At 38.6% G+C, this 22,651-nt stretch overlaps 2 protein-coding genes across 3 annotated transcripts in view; one reads left to right on the top strand and one right to left on the bottom strand.

Annotated features, from left to right (window-relative positions):
* Positions 1-4,825, top strand: part of tasor2 (transcription activation suppressor family member 2) — a 35,397-nt gene extending 30,572 nt beyond the window's left edge. For both annotated transcript variants that reach the window (XM_088923034.1, XM_088923033.1), the window contains exon 22: positions 575-4,825. In XM_088923034.1, the coding sequence (XP_088779160.1) occupies positions 575-663 (89 nt within the window). In that variant the 3' untranslated portion in view covers positions 664-4,825. The remainder of the gene's footprint in view (positions 1-574) is intronic.
* Positions 4,826-6,736: 1,911 nt separating this feature from the next.
* Positions 6,737-21,407, bottom strand: gdi2 (GDP dissociation inhibitor 2). Its single transcript, XM_088923035.1, has 11 exons — positions 21,143-21,407; positions 13,754-13,861; positions 12,533-12,632; positions 11,397-11,531; positions 10,842-11,040; positions 10,233-10,364; positions 10,051-10,150; positions 9,378-9,549; positions 8,523-8,667; positions 8,336-8,390; positions 6,737-7,582 (listed from the first exon to the last, which is right to left on the bottom strand). Exons 1-11 carry the CDS (start codon positions 21,185-21,187, stop codon positions 7,430-7,432), a joined length of 1,344 nt encoding a protein of 447 aa, XP_088779161.1. The 5' UTR covers positions 21,188-21,407; the 3' UTR covers positions 6,737-7,429.
* Positions 21,408-22,651: the final 1,244 nt, after the last annotated feature.

The raw sequence follows: 22,651 nt of genomic DNA, 5'->3' as shown, positions 1-22,651 counted from the left end.
CCTGTATCTCCTCCATCTTGTCGATACCAACCGACAGCAGCTGTTCTGTTGAGACAAATGTATAACGTAGTAAAAAGCACAGCTGCAAATGTGGCAATGTTCTGCATAAGCTTCCTATGATCAGTTCTTGACACTAGTAATAAAAAATGGAAATAATACAATGAATCAAAAGACTGGTTCAAGGGAAGAGGAGACAGCTCTTACTGAGAGCATAAAACACAATTTAATATTTTTCTGTTTTCAGTCGTGCCACTTCAGATCAGTCTCTCTTTCCTATTAGTTGACACAACATCCCTGCATCACGAGATCGTCTTCACTTCTCTCCGTTATCAAATGTATTCCGATAGTCTCTCGCCCAGTTCCATAGTCATTTATGAATGTGCTGTCTATTTTCTTGAAAATATTGTCACAGTACTTTTTCTTAGATTCAATTTTAAAACTATTGTTTATGACCTGAATTTTTATTAAATGTTTTCTGTTATGCGTAGTATGTTTTGTATAGTATTTGTAATACGGCTTGTTATTTGTAGTAAGTTAATCATCGTGACATGGTATTTTTCTTTTTTTTCCCTAGACAAACCCGAAGATACCTTTGGAAAACATGGGATTTTAGCGACAAACATAAACACTTTTTTTTACATATTTCAAAGCGTAAAAACCTAATAATACAACTGGTTTTGTTGTAAATAGCTGTTGCATTTTGTACTAGAAGTTGTGCAGCCCTGATAATATAAAAGTTTTATATTGAGTTTTGTATTTCTTATCGGTTTTTCAGAAGGTGCCCATGAAATCCCCCCAGCCTTCCATTCCCGTCTTATTTCCTTTATGAGTTCAAAAAACTTCTGAATCCATTTAAAAAAGATAAAAATTGAACTTGGATTTATGATGTGCCTAGCTTGTTTGGAATCACTAGTCTGAAGACCCTACTGTCAATCAACATCTGTACCTGTTTGGGGGAGATTGAGACTCCTAGATGTGTTCCTCTGACCCCTGCAGAGCCAACATTGTGAGCTCTTAAGCACCTGACAAGTGAATTCACACTGAATGGAGAAGAATCATGTCTCAATTATAAGTTTCACTCTCAACCTAGTGATGCCTGTACTTCAAGTGGCTGCCCATGCTAGTTGAACTGCTTGGAATTCCTTTCAAAGAAAATTAATAGCTGGTAACTATGTCCTGACCTGGGAACAGTCCTATCCTGAAGACTCAGAACACACTACAGCAATTTGGAGGCTTTTTTTCAATGCTGATATATTAACAAAGCACAGTGGTATGTAATTGAGTTACCCAATTCCCTAATTGTGTGTGACAGAAATGGAGTCCAGCGTGGATGCACCTAAGAATCTTGGGATGCACTAATAATGTTTCACACTGCTGTGTTAAGTGTAGTGATTTTCAGAGTTTTAAGTTAGAATTGCCAGTTATTATTTTATCTTCCCATCATTGTGGAATTGTCATTTGTCTTTTGACACACTATAAGCCCTGGCAGCTATTTACAGGAGGTTTGATATCAATTGGAAGCAATACGCCTTTCATGAAGACACTGTAAGGAAACTCCTTGCTGTTTTCAGTCTGCACAATCGAAGGGACAGATAATGTCTTTATCATACATAAAAGCAGCATGACCCCTGTTGAAATACTTATTTTCAATTGAACCTACATGTTCCAGCATGAAATGTTCTCATAAAGTAAACATAAAACATAAACATAAAATGTTCTCATATTTGTTTTCCTAAATTGAATTTATATTTTGATTTTAAGTATTGTAAATTTTATTCAGAAGGCATACCCACATGTTTGTGGATGAGGTTCTGTTCTATAATAGCTATTCTGTAAATAGATTTAGAGGAAAAAAAACTTGGACTTGGACCAAATGGTTTATCATTTTTTAAGATATATTTTTTACAAGGGGGATAATTTATAGCAAGTATGGTTTTATTCAAGGTTAATTTATAAACAGCATGCTTCTTTTTCAAGATATACAAACAACACGATTGAAATTGTAGTGGTCACCTCATACTTCTGTAACAGGGTGGCTTTAACACAGTCTGGACAAGGGTACAAGATGAAGACTGGTGACAGTGATTTCCTGCCTGTAAATGAAAGGATTTACAATGGACTGTAAGGCTGTTCTGTACGGACTGGTCCTGCTCACTTCTTACTAGATTTAACTTTTCTGTATTCATATGCTATATTAACACTTTTTGCATTTTAAAATATGCTGCACATTTATTTTTTTCCTGCTGTTTATTGTCAGATTTATGAATTCTTGAAAACCTTTGAGAGAAATCATTGCTGCTGTGTTGTGGCGCTCAAATGTTTGTTTAGTTGCATTATATAAGCTGCTCTAAGAAGAAGGAGGGTAATAGATTTACTGGTCTGTCAGAAACACAATAACCTGTATATATATTTTTGTTGTAATAATATTTCATTACTAAAGGAAGAAGAATGTCCCTGTATTGTAGCTATCTTGGTGTTGAGCATTCTTGAAAGCCTTATGTGATTTTACAGAATCTCATGCAACATGGTATTGTAAAGTCCAAAGGCCATGGAGTGCACCTCTTTTAAATATCCTCACAAGGTGAACAACATATTCTTTATTTTTTCATCTGAACAGCATCTGTTCTAGAATGACTTTGGGTAAAGGAATATCAATATACTGAAACGCTGATAAAATTCTAGGTTTTCAAATAAGTGTTGATACAATTCCCCTTGACCTCTATCCATTACCAGAACTTCGTAGTCCTGGTAAGGGACACAGAAACCAAGAGCTTATTGTAGAAGCACAAAGCAGGACTGGAGACGCACTTGATGGCACTTTAGTCCATCAGATGGCAATCCCCGTACGTTATTAAACTTAAAAATAAGACAGAGATCTCAGAAATCACTCAAAGAAGTGCTTGGGTTCAGTTTATATTGCCTCCTATACTATCACTTCAGGTATCAAATGGGGATCAGTATGCTCAATGGCTATACAATAATCTGTAAAATAGTCCACTCATCCATAATACTTCTTATGACAGTTACTGTAATATAGCATGGAGACAAAAATCAGGCTTGATTTTGTTTAAACATACTTAAATATGTGTTTTAATATTTTAAGTCACAAGCAGTATGTCATTTGTTCTCCATGTCCAGTCAATTGCAGTAACGGTGTCCCACACTTCGAAACTTTAATCTCTTCGAATTGTAATATAGCACTGCTGTAACAAATTTAAAATAGGCAGTGCTTACCATTATTTATCATAAAAATGTATTTCCCTGATGTTTCAACCATAGTGTTTGTAAATTAACCATCTTGGGGGAGGGTTGTGTAATTCTGAAACAAGTCATTTCTGAAATTGATATCCTTATCATTTTTTAAAATCAATTATTTCTATATAATCCTTGTATAATGTGTGCTTGCATATGGGCATTGGGCTTTATAAAAATGACATTACGAACATAGGAGTACTCCACAATCATCACTGGAATGAGAATATTTCTGTTGTTATATGGAGATAATTAATGTCCTCCTCAGGATACTAATAGAAGGGAATACAACTATAGCTTCAACTTTCAACAGACATATTTATAGTAGTTCAGGTGGGGAGCTGCGTCAGCATGCGTAGGCTGCAAAGGAACAAGTAATAGGTTTATTCCATGCTGAAAAAAAGAAGAAAGAAAACAACGTTTCGGCCATGTCACACCTCTCACCTGAAGAAGGCTCCACGGCCGAAACGTTTTCTTTCTTCTTTTTTTCAGCGTGGAATAAACCTATTACTTGTTTCTTTGCATAATATATTTATATACTGTACATAAATCTCTGAATGCCTAATGCTCTGGATATGCAATCTGACCTGATGTTGACATGAGAATTAACAGACAAAAGACTGTTGTATGTAATTTATAGAAAGTGTAGAGGACAAAAATATGATTTGTATTGCACAATTTTTCTTCCTGTTATATTTTAGTGTAATTAAAAAAAGCAATAACAGCTCAGCATTTTGGGGGAACTGGTGGTGGTTCTGGTAAGACATTGGGTGACATTAGACGTCAAAGTGTACCTCTTAAGTACAGTGCTGACTAACTTTGATAAAATATTAGTACAATGTACTGTATTTCAGGAATGTAATGTTTTTGTTTTTCAAGATGGGAATTTTCTGTAGTGGTCACAAAGACTGGAGCTGTTATTTCAGAAACAGCATGTATAGGGGCATCTTATTTTCCTCAAGACTTGTCTGCTTTTAGAACTAGACTTTTGTCCTGCTCCAGTTCAACTCTAATACACCATAATGAAAAAAGAAACAAGCTGGTTGCATTCAGTATTTTAAAAATATTTTAGATGTGGCAGTATAAAAAGCCTTAATTATAAAATTCATAAGCTCTACGTAGTTGTAACTGACAGAGACGTCTATGCATCAGATATACCTGTAAGATGAATGATTACAAACGGTTGTGCTTGGGCAGTACAGAGACAGAAATTAGCTGTATATTTTAACTATATCAACATAAAAAATGTCCTGCAGTGATTTTCAGAATTCTTGACTGTCAAAAAATAATTCTGAAGTGATTTGTCACAGATCAGTTAAAAAGTCAACTTGCCCTTTATTAACTAAAAGGGCTAAAGCTTAAAAATAACATTGTATATATATATTTTGTGTGGAGCGTTATTTTTAATCTGGTATCCAGTGATAAGTTCAAATAAAAAAAAAACATACCTCAGTTCTAACATATTGCTTTTAATTATTTTAACAACTTGTACAGTGAACACCCTTTATATGTTAAATGCTATCCATTAGTTTAATGTAATAAAGTAATGGCAATAAATTGTCAAGTTTATAAATACATCTTTGTCATTTTTGTATTCTTCAAACACATTTACAGCTTTTGAAAGACAAGGACAGCTTAGATTTAACCTTCTTTAGAGCTATTTTAGCCATGCTGGCTCTTCTTTCTGATTAAATGGTCTTGTTTCATTCCATCTGATCTAATTTGTACCACTTATATTGGTACCTGTTTAATTAGACCAAAATGTCGATTTGTCAGCTATTTGTTATTCTTAGTCCCCAAGAGTTTTGAGTGCTATGAATTATTAAAAAGGTCTAATTGTCAAATTAACAGCCTGAGTAAAATCTGTAAGATCTGTAGTTCCTCAAGGACTAGGATAGGATGTCTTTAAAAATTTCCAGTATTCATTTTTGATCTGCTTTATCCTTCATTTTCAGAAAGCTTCCCTACCAGATATAATTAACAATTAATTCCTTTCCTAGAATGTTCATAGACATTAGGAGTCTGCACTTCTATCCTTATCTGTTATCTTGATGAAGTGATGTCCATTTTGGGACTTCTTGGACTGTAGTTCACTTGTGCTACAGAACAAAGGATACAATTCTTGTAGTTTCTGTTGCTTAGAGTGTCTGTTCAATCCATTACAGGTCTTTCCACCTCTTGAGTGTGCAAGAGGCAGTTCCCAAAGAACAGAAAGAATTTTCGGTCCCAGTATACTGCCACTTGACAAAAAAATAACTACAGTCCAAATAAATTGTGAGTTTGCATGGTGTTTTGGGCAATTCTCACCATTATGAAACTGGAACAGGGCACTACACTTAGATGCAGTACTTTTAATTGCACTTTATCAACATGGAGAATATTTAGACTTCTTGGGGATGCTGTTGACAACAGTGATGCTATTAAACAAAATAATGTATATTTTTTTAAAATGCATTTTTGAATATTGACTCATCATTCATTGGTGGAGCAGCTGTAGTGATGAGAACTCTGTACTGAATTTGGTGGCGAAGATGGAGCTGAGTTTTCAAGAAAATGTAATGGTTTTCTGGTCAGTCTACATCTCTGTCCTCACCTGTGGTCATGAGATGTAAGTAGTGACTGAAAGAATGAGGTTTCTCCGGAGGCCTGCAGACCTACTCTGCATGACGGGGTGAGGAGATGGGCGGTACAGGAGGACCTTGGAGTCACCACTCCTCCGGATTGAGACTTCAGTCGAGTGACTCAAGCATCTGGAAAGGAAGCTCCTCTACGCGCCACCTGCTGCAGGTGGACAGGGCATGACGCACTGGGAAGAGACTTTGGGGCAGATCCAGCACACGCTGCAGGGATTCTCTCTCTCAGATGCCGGGGAGTCCCTCAGGAGGAGCTGTTGCTCAGAAAAGGGAAGTCTGGTCTACTCTGCCCAGCCTGTTACTACCAGGACTCTCATCAGGATTAAACAGAAGATGATGATGATATTCCAAAATGACTGATACAACAGTACACTATATCATCAGCTTAATTCCACAATGACAGTTATTCATGGTCATTTTTCTAGCTGTCTTTTACATTTATAATAGTTCATTACTAGATCATCATTACAATGGAAACACTAACCCTGCTGAATACTGCAATACAACTGTGACTAGGTGATGTGCCTCTCAAGTAAGGTAGTATCTAGTGCAGGATAGCAGGTCAGGTAATGAACCTTTTCTGGAATTGCTTCAGAAAACCATTTGTTAAAAAATCCAGACAAAAAAAAAACCCTTTCATGCATAAACATGGACACACAAGCAGAAGTTACTTCATCATTAAACACAGGTTCATTTTTCATGACTTCTTTACTTTGGAGTACAGAAATTGTTTCAGCTTTTGAAACATCCGTGATGTTCCTACACCTGGCTCCGTCGTCATAATACCACGTTGCAGTTTGGTCCATGTAAATTAAGAAGAACAATACATAGAAGGCAGTCACATCTTGCCTGCTTTTATTCGTTCAGTTTTTATTGGTTTAAAGGAGAGAGAAAGTAATCCTTACGTACAGTGCGTTACTCAAACTGCTATGAACAGTATTTTTAGTATAAGTATAATGCTGTGTCCTGCTCTTTTGTATGGGAAGATTTGGATACAGCAGAACAGAGTATGGATCTTATCAGTATGCTTCATCATTTTGACAGTGAACTCAGTGTTACAGGAAAGATATTGGCTACTGACAATGGCAAAATATTTTAAGATGCTTTGGGAAAATAGTTCCAAATTTTTCTTGGAAACACTTCTCAATGAATAGTATTTTTGTTATCACTTTGTTACATGTATATAATACTCATGTATACAAATGGACTGCCTAGGTTTCAATCTTTCATGGGAAGTTAAATGTAAAAACTACTACCGAATATGCTTTTCATAACCACATGGATATTGAATAAAACATAATTTGGCATCTTTGGACAGAACCCCTCAGTTATCACTTAACCGAGTACATGATCTCAAGATAAATGGTGGTTATTAACCTAGGATCAGTGCAATACTTGTCAAAACGTGATTATAAAAAGCAGGCCCCACAATACAAATTTACGCAGTTCATTAAATTCCTTAATGGACAGAACATATACTTGAATCAGCCAATACTTGTAGATTATGGTCGTCGGTAATATTGTTTTGGGAGTGCATCACTCTTTTACTGATCAACGTCTCCAAAGATGTCAGTCTTCTTACGCTCCATTTCTGCAAAGTCAAATTCTGTGCCGATCATCCTCTTGTAGATGTCTTTGATGTCGTCACAGGTGGTCTCAAAGTGAGTGGTGGCATCATAGGAACGCGAAATGAAGATCTGGTCAAACATGTTAAACAGTTAATGGCCATTAATCATCACTCCCACAAATGATCTTTTCAAAGTACTTTGAGTGACATATTGCTCAAACTGTCCATAGTAGCAACACAATCCAGAGACAGAGTATTATCTACCAGCCCTTCATGCTGTAGACAATGGAATATTACATCAAACCATATTCCCTGCAAGCATGTGGACAACACTACCTGCATGAGCCTAGCTGTTCACCTGCTTGTGCTTAGCCTACTCACTGTATGTAGGTGTGTAACCCCGGTGTACTGGCCAGATTTCCCCCTTGGCCCATCTATAAATTGGCTTCATCACTCTGTATTCCTCCCCACTGATAGCAGATGTGTGGTGAGTGTACTGGCGCACTATGGCTGCCATCACATAATCTAGATAAGGGCTACACATTGGTGGTGGAGGGGAGTCCCCAGTAGCTGTAAAGCACTTTGAGTACAGAGTCCAGGAAAGTGCTATATAAGTGTAAGAAATGATTATTATTAATTATGGCATTTTATACTGACTCGATTCCTTTGAGTTTTCTATTAAATAACCTTCATCTTCCCTGCAAGATGACATGATAAAACATTCGAGCAGTTGGGTATTTAAGGCAACCTGGAAAAGCACAACAGCATGTACTCCTTCGACATTGTGTCGGACTTCACACATTCTGGACACCATCATCAACCATCTCTTCTCAGGCCAGACCTACAGCAGGGTCAAAATGCAGCAGTAAAATGAAACACTGACCTGGCTTTCAGTTCCCAAGTCAGTTGGAGCATATTGATCACTGATGCTGACAAACCTGTTGGGGGAAAAAAAAGATCAACAATTTTAAAAATTGTACTCTGGAGAAAATATTTCAAAGACTCTGAAAGTCAACTTCAGCAGGTGAATTTATTAGTCTAGGGGAAAGTTAGAAACTGAGAGCACATACTTCTGTTCAATGGGCTCAAGAAGGTCCAAAGCAGGCTTGATCTCTTTCTCCGGATCGCTGGTCTCCACTGTAGTGCTCACAATGGCAATGTATTTTCCCTGTGCCGCAACATTGTGTGCAAAGGAAATCATGCATACGTAGATATCTGTGAAGGCAAGTATAAGAACCATTAGTTCAAAAAGATCAGGAAACCTCAATTTCCAGAACCAAAATGTTTTTAAAAATTGTGAATCCAAAGTCATTGAATCTCAGGGTAATCAAGTGTCCCCAGTCCTTGTTTAAGTGAATATTCAGTTGGAAGAAGCAAACAATTGTTAAATTTTATAAAAATAGTTTGCTTTTTTTAGTTGGAAAAAGCAAACAAGTATAAATCACAAATTCACATTTTCTAAATGGATCTCATTTGCAGAGGCTTTATGAAAATGTTATCTAAAGGACAAATGAGCATGCAGAATATTCCTTCAGTCTATCACAACAATTAAACTAGCGGACAATATTGGTTAAGACCCATATTTTTACTCTATAGTCAACAGAAACATCCGTAAACATTTACATAATCAAATAATATTCCTATTTGAGTTTTCACTTGTATAAGTTTTAAAAAGCAAAAACTGGTTTCCTTCAATGTGCAATAGCAGATGTACAGACTGCTGCATTGTGCAGGTATAATATATGGTATTATAAAGAGCCCAACAGATCTACATCAATCACCTTAATAACATATTTCCAGGTTTTAAACTCTATGATCAAAAACTGAGATCATTAAACAATTTTCTGAACATTCTGCACACTACAGCATTTCTGGGGACACCTGGTACATGGTGTCAGCAGTGGGATTACTCAATGGGTACCCACCAGATTTCCTGTTGACCTGGTTCTGTGGAATGATGATCTGGCACGAGTTGGCGTCACTTGTGTTTTTGATGGGGTGGTTCAAAATGCAGATGAGGCGGATCACCTGACCCACCTTTGTCACCCGGTCACTAACATAGCTGGGATCACAGATCAGCTGCTTACAGCGAGCAATCTGCCAAATAAAAACGTGAAGGAAGAATCTAGTGTGACTCCTGGAAACCACTAAAGGTATTTTCAAAGCCACTAACAGTACTTAAAGCATTTATCTGAAGTAAACTGGGGGACAGGAAAACAAGAGATGGAGTCAAAAACACCACTTTCCAGATGATTTGGTAGAGATGTAATAATTCTTTAAAGTATTACCCAATAAAAAACTGGAAGAGCTAATAACAACATGTTCGTTCAAAAGCAGTTTCCCTCAAAATACAAGATACATTACCAACCCCTTATTCCTTATTTTATCCCAATCAAATACGACTAATTTCTAGGGAGAAAATTGGGGGTGAGGGATATACTTGGCTTTTCACTATGGACATTTTTCCTCTAAAAACATGTTTTAATATGAAAGATACTAACGCTGAAGATTCAGTACTGGAGATTATGAAGAACGTCAGAAGTTTGAATGCCAGAAAGCAGTATTAAAATGACAGCTTTTCCAAAGTATCGTCATTACCTCGCCCTCGGATTTAACTCCAACAACTTTTCCATCCTCAATGACGATCTCTTCAATGGGTTTGTTCAGCATGTAGGTTCCTCCATATATGGCACTTAATCTGAAAAACAGACCAAGGTCCCATGAGTAGGTACAGAGAGTATAACCACCTTCCATAAATGAAATATTTGCATGTGTCTTACCTTGCAAAACCTTGTGGCAACTCTCCAAGACCGTACAGAGGGTAAAGGTAAGGGCTTTTGCCATATCTGGCCAAAGACTCACTGTAAAGCTTAATCCTGTTTATTGATTCAAGGCAGGGCTGGTCCAAATACCTAGGGAGAAAAACAAAATACTCACTTGCAATTTAAGTGGAATACAGATGTTTTATGCTAATCTTCCGACAACCAAACAATACATAGGGAAATTTATTGATTTTATAGGGCAATAATGACATATTCGGACTACATTGAGCTTCTAATACATACAGATGCCAAACAAAACAGAAGTAACAGAAGGCTATAAACAACAAATATACAGCAAAACAGATAATCAAAATAATAAAGAATATGTTTATCTTCCTATAGCACTCAGTACAGTGATGTATACTGAGACTACTCTCTGCAGTTGCTCACCTTAACTAAATATAAGGGAATTAAAACTTAATATCTTTTAGCTGGGTTATTTTTCAACTTCACGGAAGGGACCTACCAATTTAATTAGCTTATTTCCCACAGTTCAAAAGATTTTTTTAAAGATTTCACACTTGGATCCAGCAAGACATTTTTGAAATATCCAAACGCGCCACTCACTCGTCAGTCCTGTACAGAGCAAGGGCGTGGCCCGTGAAGTCAATGACATCCTGGCCCAAGTCAAACTTCTTGTAAACGTCTCGCATTGTAGTCTTCTTTGGATCCACGCCCTCCAGGGTTTTAGGATCGTTCTCGTCGAAGTTGGCAACAAACACTAAAAACTTTCGGAATCGTCGCTTTTCAAACAACCCCATCAAATCTAACGCAAGGAACAAACGGAGATTACCAGCAAGGCCGAGATCTTTTCATGCCTACGGTCAATGCCAAATTGAGTATCAAATGTCATGAATATTCAATTATCCAAAATGACTCACATTAACGAAAAACACAATAACTGAAATTCCTATATTTTTCTATCAGCATAAAAGTTCCTGCTCTCCTTACAAATCATCCTTTTTTTATTGCTGCTTCAAACATCAGCATACGGTTTGGAAACATCTGTCATTATCAGACCCTTCACTTTTAGTGTAGTTGGATAAATTACCCAGGTCTTTGCTTTTTTTACCTAATAAATATAGAAGCCCCTGAACACTGAGTGCGGCCTTGTGTACTTACTGGATGCCAAGGCTTCTGTTTCAGTGGAAGGGACTTTGTAAATCTTCCCAGCTTTATAGACAAAGCTGCCCTCAATGACCTTGAAGTCAAGGTAACGCGTCACTTGAGTGATCAGCAACATCCTGACAAGCTGACCTAAACAAAAAGGAGAAGTTTTCAATTTTTCTACTTTAAATGCAATGCTAGAGTTCAGTATAAAGCAGTAGTACCAATAATCCCATCCAGACATATCAAGAGGCGGATAATTTTGTGTAAACGGATTTCAAAGACTGCAGCTATTGGTTCTTTTGTTAACAAACAGTTTAGAGTACTAACCGCTGCAATTCCTATTTGCTGCCTTTTGTTTTTTATGCAGATAATTCTATGACAGCCTCTTACTGAATGTATACCCTTTTAGTTTTAGACCATCAATTTAATCACTCCTAAAAAATTTGGACTAAGTAGTATAAAAAACAGCCTTTTAGCCTTGAGGACATGTGGAAAGGAATTAATGACAAAGAACAGCTGACAATTAGCCAATTACATGTGACTAGTAAATACAATGGATTAGCTACTACAACACTTATACTTTAGCTTGAGTGACTGGGATCACATTGTTATTTAATGTTATGATTACATCATGTTATTTAAAGATTGCTTGGTTTCTTTGTGCCCAGATAAGCTATGTTAATATAGCAATCAAAGATAGTTATAATACTACAAAAAACACTAGTGGAGGCTTTGAGTAAATCCTTGATGGTCACAACACACAATTGTATTTAATGGGTCTTAGGCTTCAGTATGGCAGTCTATATGAAATGGATTTAGTGTTCAAACTCTTCGTGTTTCTGTCACCAGTTTTAAACAGTTAGATACATAAGGAAATTGCTAATGTATTAAAAGAACAATTAATCCTTAACGATTTTAAACAGCGTAACTGGATTAAATTTAAATTGATACTTTCAATTAAAGGTATAAAAAACATGTGTAAAGAGTAGGTAAAAACAGCTTAAGATGTAGTACAGTCATCACCACATTAATATGACTAGAAAAAACAATTCTTCACTTCTCCACCTAGAACAGTGGCTCATCTTCTACATATAAGGTGCTTTGGAATCTTTTGGAATATTAAAGCAAGGAATCATCATTATCATCACCATTGGCCATGAGGAACTTGGGAATCAAGTCTACATTCCAGTCTCTTCCCTTTCCCATCGACTCTGGTGGGTTTCCAGGTAGGCTGAACCGTTTGTACAGCTAGGGGGAGAAAAAAAGACCGCTATTAATCACCCAGACAGGTGCAGGCATGGGTGGAAAGCTCCTGTTTTTGTGCTTCAAACCTTCATAAAACAAAGTGTTAATACATTGGACACTGCGAATCTTACTGCAGCCTGTGCTGAAAAATCGATTTTCTAGAATCTGCAGGTAACCACCAGTTTAAAAAAAAGCCAGAGGGTCATGTTTTTATTCAACAGTTCCGTTCTAAAGACGATGCGCAGCTGCCATTTCCTCACACTGTGGTTTGCGACGCAGTCACTGAGGCCACCACAAGAGCAGCAGGTCAGTGCCCATGAAAGACACGCGAGCATCTCAAATGGAACGTTTTGCAAAAGCATAAGCAGTTGCAGACAGAATCGACGGGGAAACTCTGCTCATATAACTTGGCATTATCTACGGTAAATGCCGTGGAAAATCATCACCGAAATTGCTGCGCACTTTTAATCTGTGCGTGAATTTAGCTGGCCAGGTCCTGACTTTGTGAATACTGACTGCCCGTTGCTTTTTGGCAGTCCACAGGGAATAGCATCAGTGACGATACAAAAATGAGAGCTGGATTTGTACACAGAGTAAAGGCCTCAAATATAATACTTAGGCTTTTTTAAAAATGACACTCATTATTGATTTTGTTTGCCGATAGTCATTACCTTTAGTATGGTTAAAAACCGGAAATGGGTTTTTGTCTATTTCAGTTTGAAATGTGATGTGCACTTATATCTCTAGAAAGGAGTGACTGAAGGTCCAGTTGTTATAGCAATGATGAATGCAGATGGCATGAGTAGGCCCATGTTCCCCCATACAAATCTGTCCATAAAGATGTTTCATGAATCTGCACCGTTTTTAGTGTGCATGTAATTCACAGATACACTAGTGCCTTTTGCAATGGTATAATATGATACTGTCCAAAAGTTCACATCACACAAAAAGCACTGAATTCAGCAGGGATGAGCAAATTCTGCTGTTTTCCCCTACAGTCTGTAGGTGATTTCCACCTGGACAGGAGCAGAAGTACTTGTCCATTTCCAGCGTTTTAAAAACACAGCATTCAAGACTGAGACATTCAGGAATCTTTAAACAGCAAGAGGCATGACTGTTCTTACATCTTCCAAGGGGGTGATGGATGCACTTTCTCCACCATAGTACGAGTTGCGGTCCATGTGAAGCACCTTCTTGCCCTTCACAGACATAATGCCTGAAAGGATACATTCCTGCAATCGAGGAGAAAGTACATTAATACTGCATTACATAAGAAACACCACAACCAGACATTCAACAAAGGGAGATACCATTCTAATAACCAGAAGAGTCTGAGTCACTGGTAAATCCCCAGTCGTCAGGTTACTACAAAGTTAAGGTTAATTCAACGCTGAAAGCAGAAACAGAACCAGAAACAGGTGTCAACATCTGAGCATGTCTGAGCAAGACACCTGAACCTGGAACAAGGCTCAACCAAAACATTTAATTTCTTCTTTGTGCTTTTCAGCGTGGAATGAACCTTTACTGGTTCCTTTCCAGCCAATGGAGATCTTCGCTTGAACCTCCTCAGATTTTAATACAAATATCCTAAACCCTAACGTATTTTACAAATAAATTATAAAGCTAGGAAAGAATGCTAACCATCTAATTCTTAAAAAAAAATAGTGCGTAAGTACAAAGCATTTATATGAACTGGAAGATTTAAAGATATTGAATAATATTCATGACCATCGTTTTGCTGTTAATCAAGTGTCGAAGGATTGCAGAGATCAGATAATTGCTAAGTACCAATACTGGATACCACTGCAACTTCAAAAGCTGTATGAAACATATGATTGAGTGTCAGAAGGCCTTTCATGAGCTTGACTGTTCAATATGCATGCCAAATGAAAACTACTTTCTCAAGTCATATATATATATATCTGTACAGCTGACCCAAACAGCCTGAATCACTTCCTGTTACTCTCTGAAAAAGAAAACCTCCAACAGTACTTTTTTCTGCTCTTCTCCATCTAATCAATACTTACATCAATGAAAAATACCCTGCAAAAAAGAGAGTGAGACACACGGGATACATTCCCAGTCTGCTGCAATGGTAAGCGAATCTGTTTTCTATTAGAATGATAATACTGTTGTTGGCTTGCAGGCTCCCATTTAAGATTCCTGCAGCAACTTTAATGTAAAAAGACATCCAAGCACACTTTCGATAAACTAAACATGGTCTTAGTATCTAGTGACATCTGTACTTAAAAAAATGCTTTAATCAAATCACAGTTGATTTACTCCAAGGAATTTGGACTTTAGGATTGGCTGCAGAAACTTAAAAGTTGGTGAAACGGGCAGCAAGGTTTCTGAGGAAGTGATAAGATTTAACTCGGAAAAGAGAACACATGACCGGAAATACAATACTTAATTCTTACTATTAACAATAAATAAAAGTTCCCATTCAAGTAAATCCTAATAAGATTAGGCTGGAACGGTGCAGCCAGTCATGTGACTGGAACATTACTTGTCAGGCCTGGAAAGACCTTACCATAGCATGGACAAACTAGGACTGGGTGTGATGAAGAAGGGCATATATTTTCATGTATTTTGGAAACATCAACCTGCCCTTAAGGGGTTATTTGAGCAAAATGCATTTTTAATTTAACTTTAAATAAACCTACAACTGCAGGATGGATTGTTTTGTACTGACACTCCAAGTTACACACAGGCAGTCACTCTGAATAGCCCAAAATACTTTGAAACGCACACTCCTACATTTATATGCTTGCTTATAACATCCAATAATAACACAATATTATTTAGCTTTGAGGTATTTACACCCTCAAAGCCAAAACTGGTCAGCCTCAAACCTGAAGACCAAACACAGCTCTCAGACCCAAGCAATCACCCCCAGATATATTCAGAAATATACTGGCAGAATTTAAAAATATATTTCAAAGGAATATGGATAAACATATGCAGCCCCTTACGCAGCTGATGCTCACCAATGCTGGACCTATGTGCACAGTGAATCAAGGCCTAATCATTCTTAATCACAGGCAGCATGCTAGCAAACCATTTGAGAGTTTCTCAAGTCTAGTGAGCGTTTTAAATCAGATAAATGATCAAATCTACAATAAATGGATTTTCTTCCAAAGATTAAAAAGTAATTTGGATTGTAAATGTCAAATTATGTTGTGAAACTACAAAAGACTCGTCATGGTTTCAGAGTGTTTGATTTCTGAATGTAATTCGGAGTTATTACATTCGGTAAGGGAGCAAAATGAGGTACAATTTCCATGTCACGGTGATCAACGCCACCAGTGGAATAATCCAAGACAACTGAGGTTGCGGATAACTGGTGCTGAAGGAAGATAAAAGGCTTGGAAGGCCAATGAAAAGGCTGAGTTCCAGAAACATTTCTCACGGCACACTCGAGATAACGCACACATTCCTCTGAAGTCTGAATTTAACTGTTTAAAGCAATGAACTTCGTGACAAGGCCTAGGAAGCATATTTCCTACATTTGAACAAGATTAATAACACCAGCCTCTAGCAAAGAGAGGGAGCAAGCTAACAAACAATAACCTTTTTTTTCTTTTGTAACGGGAAGCACCCAAAACAACAAGGCCTCCTCCCATGAATTTCACTTCTGTTAGAAATTAACCAGAATTTAAAAGTACAAAAATAACCTCAAACCACGATTAATAAGGTCAGAACTGTTATTAGTATGAGCCCATGAAAATGATATTCTGATTAAAACAAATTAAGAAAAGGTTTAATGTCCAGTGTTATTTTTAAATGCCACAAAAATAAACTGAGGTACTTATGCAGAAGCCACTGGGCCACCACAAACAAAATTCAGCTTCTGATTTCTGCTGCCTTATGATCATTATAAAGATGAAAACATCAGGGCTTGTAAATAGACCATGAGTCATTTAATGGCTAGAAAGTGTTCTTCCTTGACCTTCACAGCAGCAAGTCAGAATTGGTACACAGTTGGACGAAAGAAAATTAAAACAGTAGCACAATCACATTATCACCGTTATAAAAAAAAGGAGCAATAAAACGTTCTTGAGAAAAAAAGAGATAACTGCGCGTAACACAAGGACCTGCTAGAAATTAAAATGATGCAGAGAGCTCATTTTCATGTCCAAGAAATCCTAGCCTAACTTCCTGCACCTGTAGAGGGTAGGCTGCCCCAAGAGACTGCAGCACCAACCAAATGGCACAATGGGAAGGATGTCGAAGATTTCCAAATATGTAAATATGCAAATGTCATTTCTAATTTCCAGAGATTTTTAGGTACGATTATTTGTAAGTTAGAACTATGCACAAGATTTTTTTTTGCCCTGTACAGTCCAAAGGTCAGTTTTTATACGCCAGTTAGCATCTCAACATTGCTGTCGTGCTCATTAGGGTTTTTCATTAGGATAAAACGGCAAGATCAGAAAACTAACGCCACAGGGACAGATTATTCAGCACTACAGTGATGGACAGCTGACCAGCCTGTTTGTATCTCTGTGTTGCAGTACTGTTGGCTTGCTCTCTAAGGATCATAAGCCTTCTGCAGCCAGTGTAGCTCTGTGGGTGGTGACTCCCCCACTTCCTGCTGAAAAACACTCTGGAACAATCATTACAAGGGACAAATTCCCATTTTTTATTGAAAGATATAAGACTAACATACCCTTCTAACCTAATTATACACTACGAAGTAAAAATAAATATTAAAAATGAAAGACAAAACCGATAGATGTTACAAATACATATTAACAAATAGCACAGCACCTCCCTGATAGGCTACAGAGTGAGGGTCTCTTATTGTGAACAGTTCATCACCTCTGCATATCGGCGAGGTGTTTATAGCAGAACAAACCTACTGAATGACTTCACTAGGAAAATGAGAGAGCAGCATAAGCTGATGAATTCAGACATTATGTCCACCTCCTGGTTAATATTTATCCACTTTCCGTGGATGCAGGGGGGAGCAAAGTATAGGATTTATTGTCTATTACAGCTTGATGTGGACTCTAACCCCAAAAGCACATTCATTAAATTAATGTTTAAAGTATTATGTTTTACACAAACTGTATAAACAAGGTATGAAAGCCTCCATGCCACGTGTCAGGCAGTATTATAATGACAATTACATTAGAAAAGCATCTGGGAACTAGTGTGTTTCATTCCATCTTTTCCAGCAGATGAGGCAATTGCAGATTTAATGCATCTTTGTGCACACTGTTCTGAAAAAATGTGATTAAACTTATCAGTCATTTCTGCAAGACATACTGTATCTGTACATTACTGTAGAAAGGAAAAAAGACCGGAAATTGAGGATGTATTTTCATGCACAGGGCCCTGAATTCACCTTAGTTTTTTTTCCACCTCAATCTTTCACACATTGTCCGTGCTTTCTCAAGTATGAAGACATATAGTTAAAAGATAATTCATACAATGCAAAGAAAGAACATTGTTGCACTTCATGAAGATCAATCACACAACAGAGCAAACTGATTAAATGAGAGGACTGCACTCCAGCTACAGGAAAATTAACATACAGCTCTTGGAGTTATGGTTTAATTCAAACACCCAGACATACATACCAGACAATGTTTACCATCACATAAGCATTTTCTGCACGGGGAATTTTATAATTCTGAATAACATCAACCAAGACAAGAGACATTTATTGTAAGAAAGAGAAATGTACTGCTAGATTCTTAACATTTTTCTACTCTGTATTGCCAACTTGCATTGTTTAAATGCAAAGCCAGAATTCTTATCTTTTCCCCAGAAGAATCCTATGCCAAGTCAATAAGATAAGATCACTTTATTAGCCCTATACAATTTCTTGCATTAGGAATTTGTCTTTTCACATAACCCAGCTTGCTCTCCATGAGACACACAGGCACTCAGACAGGGAGAGAGAAGCTTGGGGTCAGAGTGCAGTGTCAGCCATTTATACAGCGCCCCTGGAGCAATTGGGGGTTAAGGGCCTTGCTCAGGGGCCCAATGGAGTAGGATTCCTCTGCCGGCCACAGGATTTGAACCAGCCACAGGCGCAAATCCTTAGCCACAAAGTCACTGTACTGCCCCGCCCCACATACAAATAGTGACAAATAAAGATAGTGCTCACAACAGATGACATAGTAATTATATTATTCCTGTGAATAAAAAACACAGCTTCTTAAAAAAAAAAGGTTTAAAAAGGATTAACTTCAACCTTCATTGTGCACATCAGCACACTGGGGAAGCACCAATCACACCGAGGAAGACACTGTGAGGAATTCCCCCTTGTTACACCATCAGTTCAAAGAATTTCAGATTGTTGCTGAAAACATAAACAGACCTGCAGACTCTACTTTCTTCCATCTTCCTACTACAAAGAAGGTCTTTTGTTTGGGCTGGAGCAGTGTCATCTTGAACCAGCCTGCTGTGCACTGCTTTCACGGCCACATGCGACTGTTTCGCTCCAAGTAGGTTATCCAGTTACCCCTCTTTAAAGGACACTTTCCTCAAACCTACCGATTCACCGGCAATGCTTGGCAAAACCATCATCGGTTCCAATTAAAAGTGACTCTTCCCTTAAGCTATATTACAACATTCTCAGATCTCCTGTCAATGTCGGCAGGATTAACAATAAACGTTTGTCTCTTTATCCAACGTACTACCGATGTGACATGCTCTGACAAACTTAGAATAGGAACTGGGTTATGTAAAATAACACTTCCTTATCTTTTTCTTTTCACACCACAACTGGATAAACTTAATCTTTACTCAAGAAGCATTGCAAATCATACCAGAGTGCCAGATTAGTGCTTAGTGCAAAGTAAACAGTGAGACTAAGTCTGTGCAACTGTCCAAGATGAGTACTGCTTTTTTAACAGCTGCTACTGTTTCGAATGAGACTATTTTACAGCTCTTTAGAATGTATTAGTGACTTAATTCTATACTACTTGATACTTCATTCTTCAAGACACAGAGTGCTCTCTTGTTGCTTTCTATGTGGAGATTTTGTCTGTGGCTGGTGACCCACTTCTGAGAGATCTGGTACAAGTGTTACTTTTTGGGTTAGGGTAAACCAAATAATTAAAACAAGAGATGGCATAAGATGAGGCTTAATATATCATTCTAATTCAGAGATGGATCTCTGTAAGGGACAGAAACCAACTTCTTAGTACATTCCACTACAGGTGATTATTTGCATATGTACATGGGATTTGCATACATACATGGCATTTCAAGTTCACCCTTGACAGTGAACTAACATCTAGAACCAAAACATGTAGCAGAGTTTCTAAAAACAGTAGGACTCAAATCAAGAGGGTTTCCTTTCACATGCAACTGTGTTCAAAGTGTAAGCAAATTAGAGAATACAATATTTAAATAGAGAATTGTCCCAAATATAAAACCACAAGCATAGAGGCCTGGCAGATTCCAGATTTACAGTGTGTGCAAGACAATGTTCCTCCTTGCACAAGGCGAGTTTACTGTTAACCATAGAAACTTGTGGCGTCTTTTGCTAAATAAATTAGAAGAGATGAAAGTTCAATTTTTTAGGAAACAATAACAGAGGAGTTGATTTGTCCTTTTTTGTCATAATTTATAATGACGCTGAAGAAAAGTATGTTTTTTTTTCCCCCATCAGGGAACACATCCTCGCAGAGTGAGAAGTACATTTACAGAAGCTATCTTCAATACAGTTGCATGCCAAATGCACGAACTACACAGGCTTACACATAAAGGAAGGGTTTCTTCTTAAACTACAGGCTAGAATCATCAATGGGGCATTGCACTCAATCATTACTGCTACATCCGTAGCTGGCGTTTTCTCCATAAAAAGCCAAAAAAACAAAACAAAAACAAAACTCAAAACCTACTGACTTTCGACTTAACTAGGATGAGATGACGACAACATTTGCAGTTCAGGGCGCCGACTGTTTGCCGAAAGCCGAACACTGTACAACTGCAGCACAGCAAGGCTGGGCGAGAAATAGGAAACGACTCGTCTCCACCCAAATCACCGTCCCGTTGGGCGCACACAATCATTTCAGCAACGACTATGAACCCCCACCATGTCTGTAATTCACCCCTAACAGCTCAATCAGCTTAAGTGTCCAAAGAGCAGAACTGCCCAGTAACGTGTACGGGAAAAAAAACACTTCTGCGCTCCTGCCAGTGGACAGCTCAGCTTTTCACACCGCCCGGACTGCGGGGGAATCCGACATAAAGGAGCTCCTTCATCCCCGAACAAGGCTTCCTCTCCTCCAACTAACAATGTGCCGAAAGATAAATCCAGCTGCTGGAAGTATCCCAGGGCACAGATCGCATGGAAAGAGGCTTGTGCGATCCCAGCCCGCTCCTTTAAGCCTGACTCAGCTGAAGAAAAACAAGGCCTACGAGGAGTTCAGGCCCAACACAGTGCTTACAGCTGCAAAGATCAACCCCTCACTCTCCTGTTATATAAAAATAAACATGCATGTACACTCGGCCCCCTGCTAGCAACGGCATCCCGACTCTTTTCTCACCGTCAGTCCAGTTCCCAGGACGATTACATCATATTCTTCATTCATTTTTTCTTCTTTGCCTCTCCCCTCGATAGCCGCTCGGGTCTGTAGAAAATGGAGAACAGCGAAGCTGGGGAAGTGAAAGGAGCTGCTCGACGTCAAACAGTTCCGCCCGGCCGCAGGGGGAGGAGCCGCCGCGCTGTCAATCACTGGGCGAGCGGGGCTGCGCCTCGCTTGCGGTCGGGGAAGCGGGCGCGGAAAGGCTGGTGGCCAGTGCGAGGCTGGGGAGGGCCTGTGCTGCGATAGAGGTGATCGGATTTGAGGCTGCAATTCTCTTGCAGCAGCGGGAAACCACCGAAACAAGTGTAGCCTGTGGTGAAGCTGATTTTGTCTGCACCAGTATATAAAGAGGTTCTTTTGCGACATCAGATGGGGATGGAAAATCAAAGCGTGGGTTTGACGTCCACACTCGCAATGGTATCGCAAAACATCTATTTTCATTCGGGATCAATAAAGTGTTATCTATCTATCTGAACGTTCAAACCGTACTCCATGTCAAGACTATTTTTTGCAGAGCTTTTTTAATGTTAATAATAATAGTAATTGCTTACACTTATATAGTGCTTTTCTGGACACTCCACTCGCAAAAAGCGCTTTACAGGTAATGAGGACTCCCCTCCACCACCACCAATCTGTAGCCCCACCTGGATAATGCAACAGCAGCCAAAGTGCACAAGAATGCTCACCACACATCAGCTATCAGTGGGGAGGAGAGCAGAGTGATGAAGCCTGTTCATAGATGGGGATTAGTAGGAGGCCATGATTGGTAAGGGCCAATGGGAAATCTGGCCAGGACGCCAGGGTTACACCCTACTCTTTTTGAGAAACACCCTGGGATTTTTAATGACCACAGAGAGTCAGGACCTCACTTTTACATGTCATCCAAGGGACAGCACCTTTTTACAGTATAGTGTCCCCGTCACTATACTGGGGCATTAGGACCCACACAGACCACAGGGTGAGCCCCCTGCTGGCCCCACTAATACCTCTTCCAGCAGCAACCTTAGCTTTTCCCAGGAGGTCTCCTATCCAGGTACTGACCAGGCTCATACCTGCTTAAATTCTCCTGAGGGGGTGGTGGTAAGGGCTCCTGGGTTATATCAGCACAATTGGTGGTATAAATGAGCATGGTATTTTGCTCAAATTAGTTTGTTTTAAATGCCCAGCTATGTAAATTGGTACTTTTGTAAGCTGATTTGGATAATAGCGTCAGCCAAATAAATCAATAACAACATCCCAAGGACTGGATACCTCTTTTACCTGCGGAATATCTTAATTCCATTTTTTCTGTCAAGAACGTCTATTTAAAAGAAAAAGTGGAATAGTTACAATGATAATAACCCAGTGGTAAGGTCTTAAATGTCAGAAGGTCGTGCAGAGTGTCAGGGAATGGTGACCACTAAAGGCAGACACTGCTTCTGCTCCTTCGCTGACTACGCCCCCAAGAGATTCTAGAGGGTGCTAGGCAAG

This window comes from Atractosteus spatula, chromosome 8, assembly GCF_055471065.1.
Source record: "Atractosteus spatula isolate fAtrSpa1 chromosome 8, fAtrSpa1.hap1, whole genome shotgun sequence".
NCBI classification, from domain to species: Eukaryota; Metazoa; Chordata; class Actinopteri; order Semionotiformes; family Lepisosteidae; genus Atractosteus; species Atractosteus spatula.
Note: the sequence above shows the minus strand (reverse complement) of the source record. Positions and strands in the feature narration are given on the sequence as shown.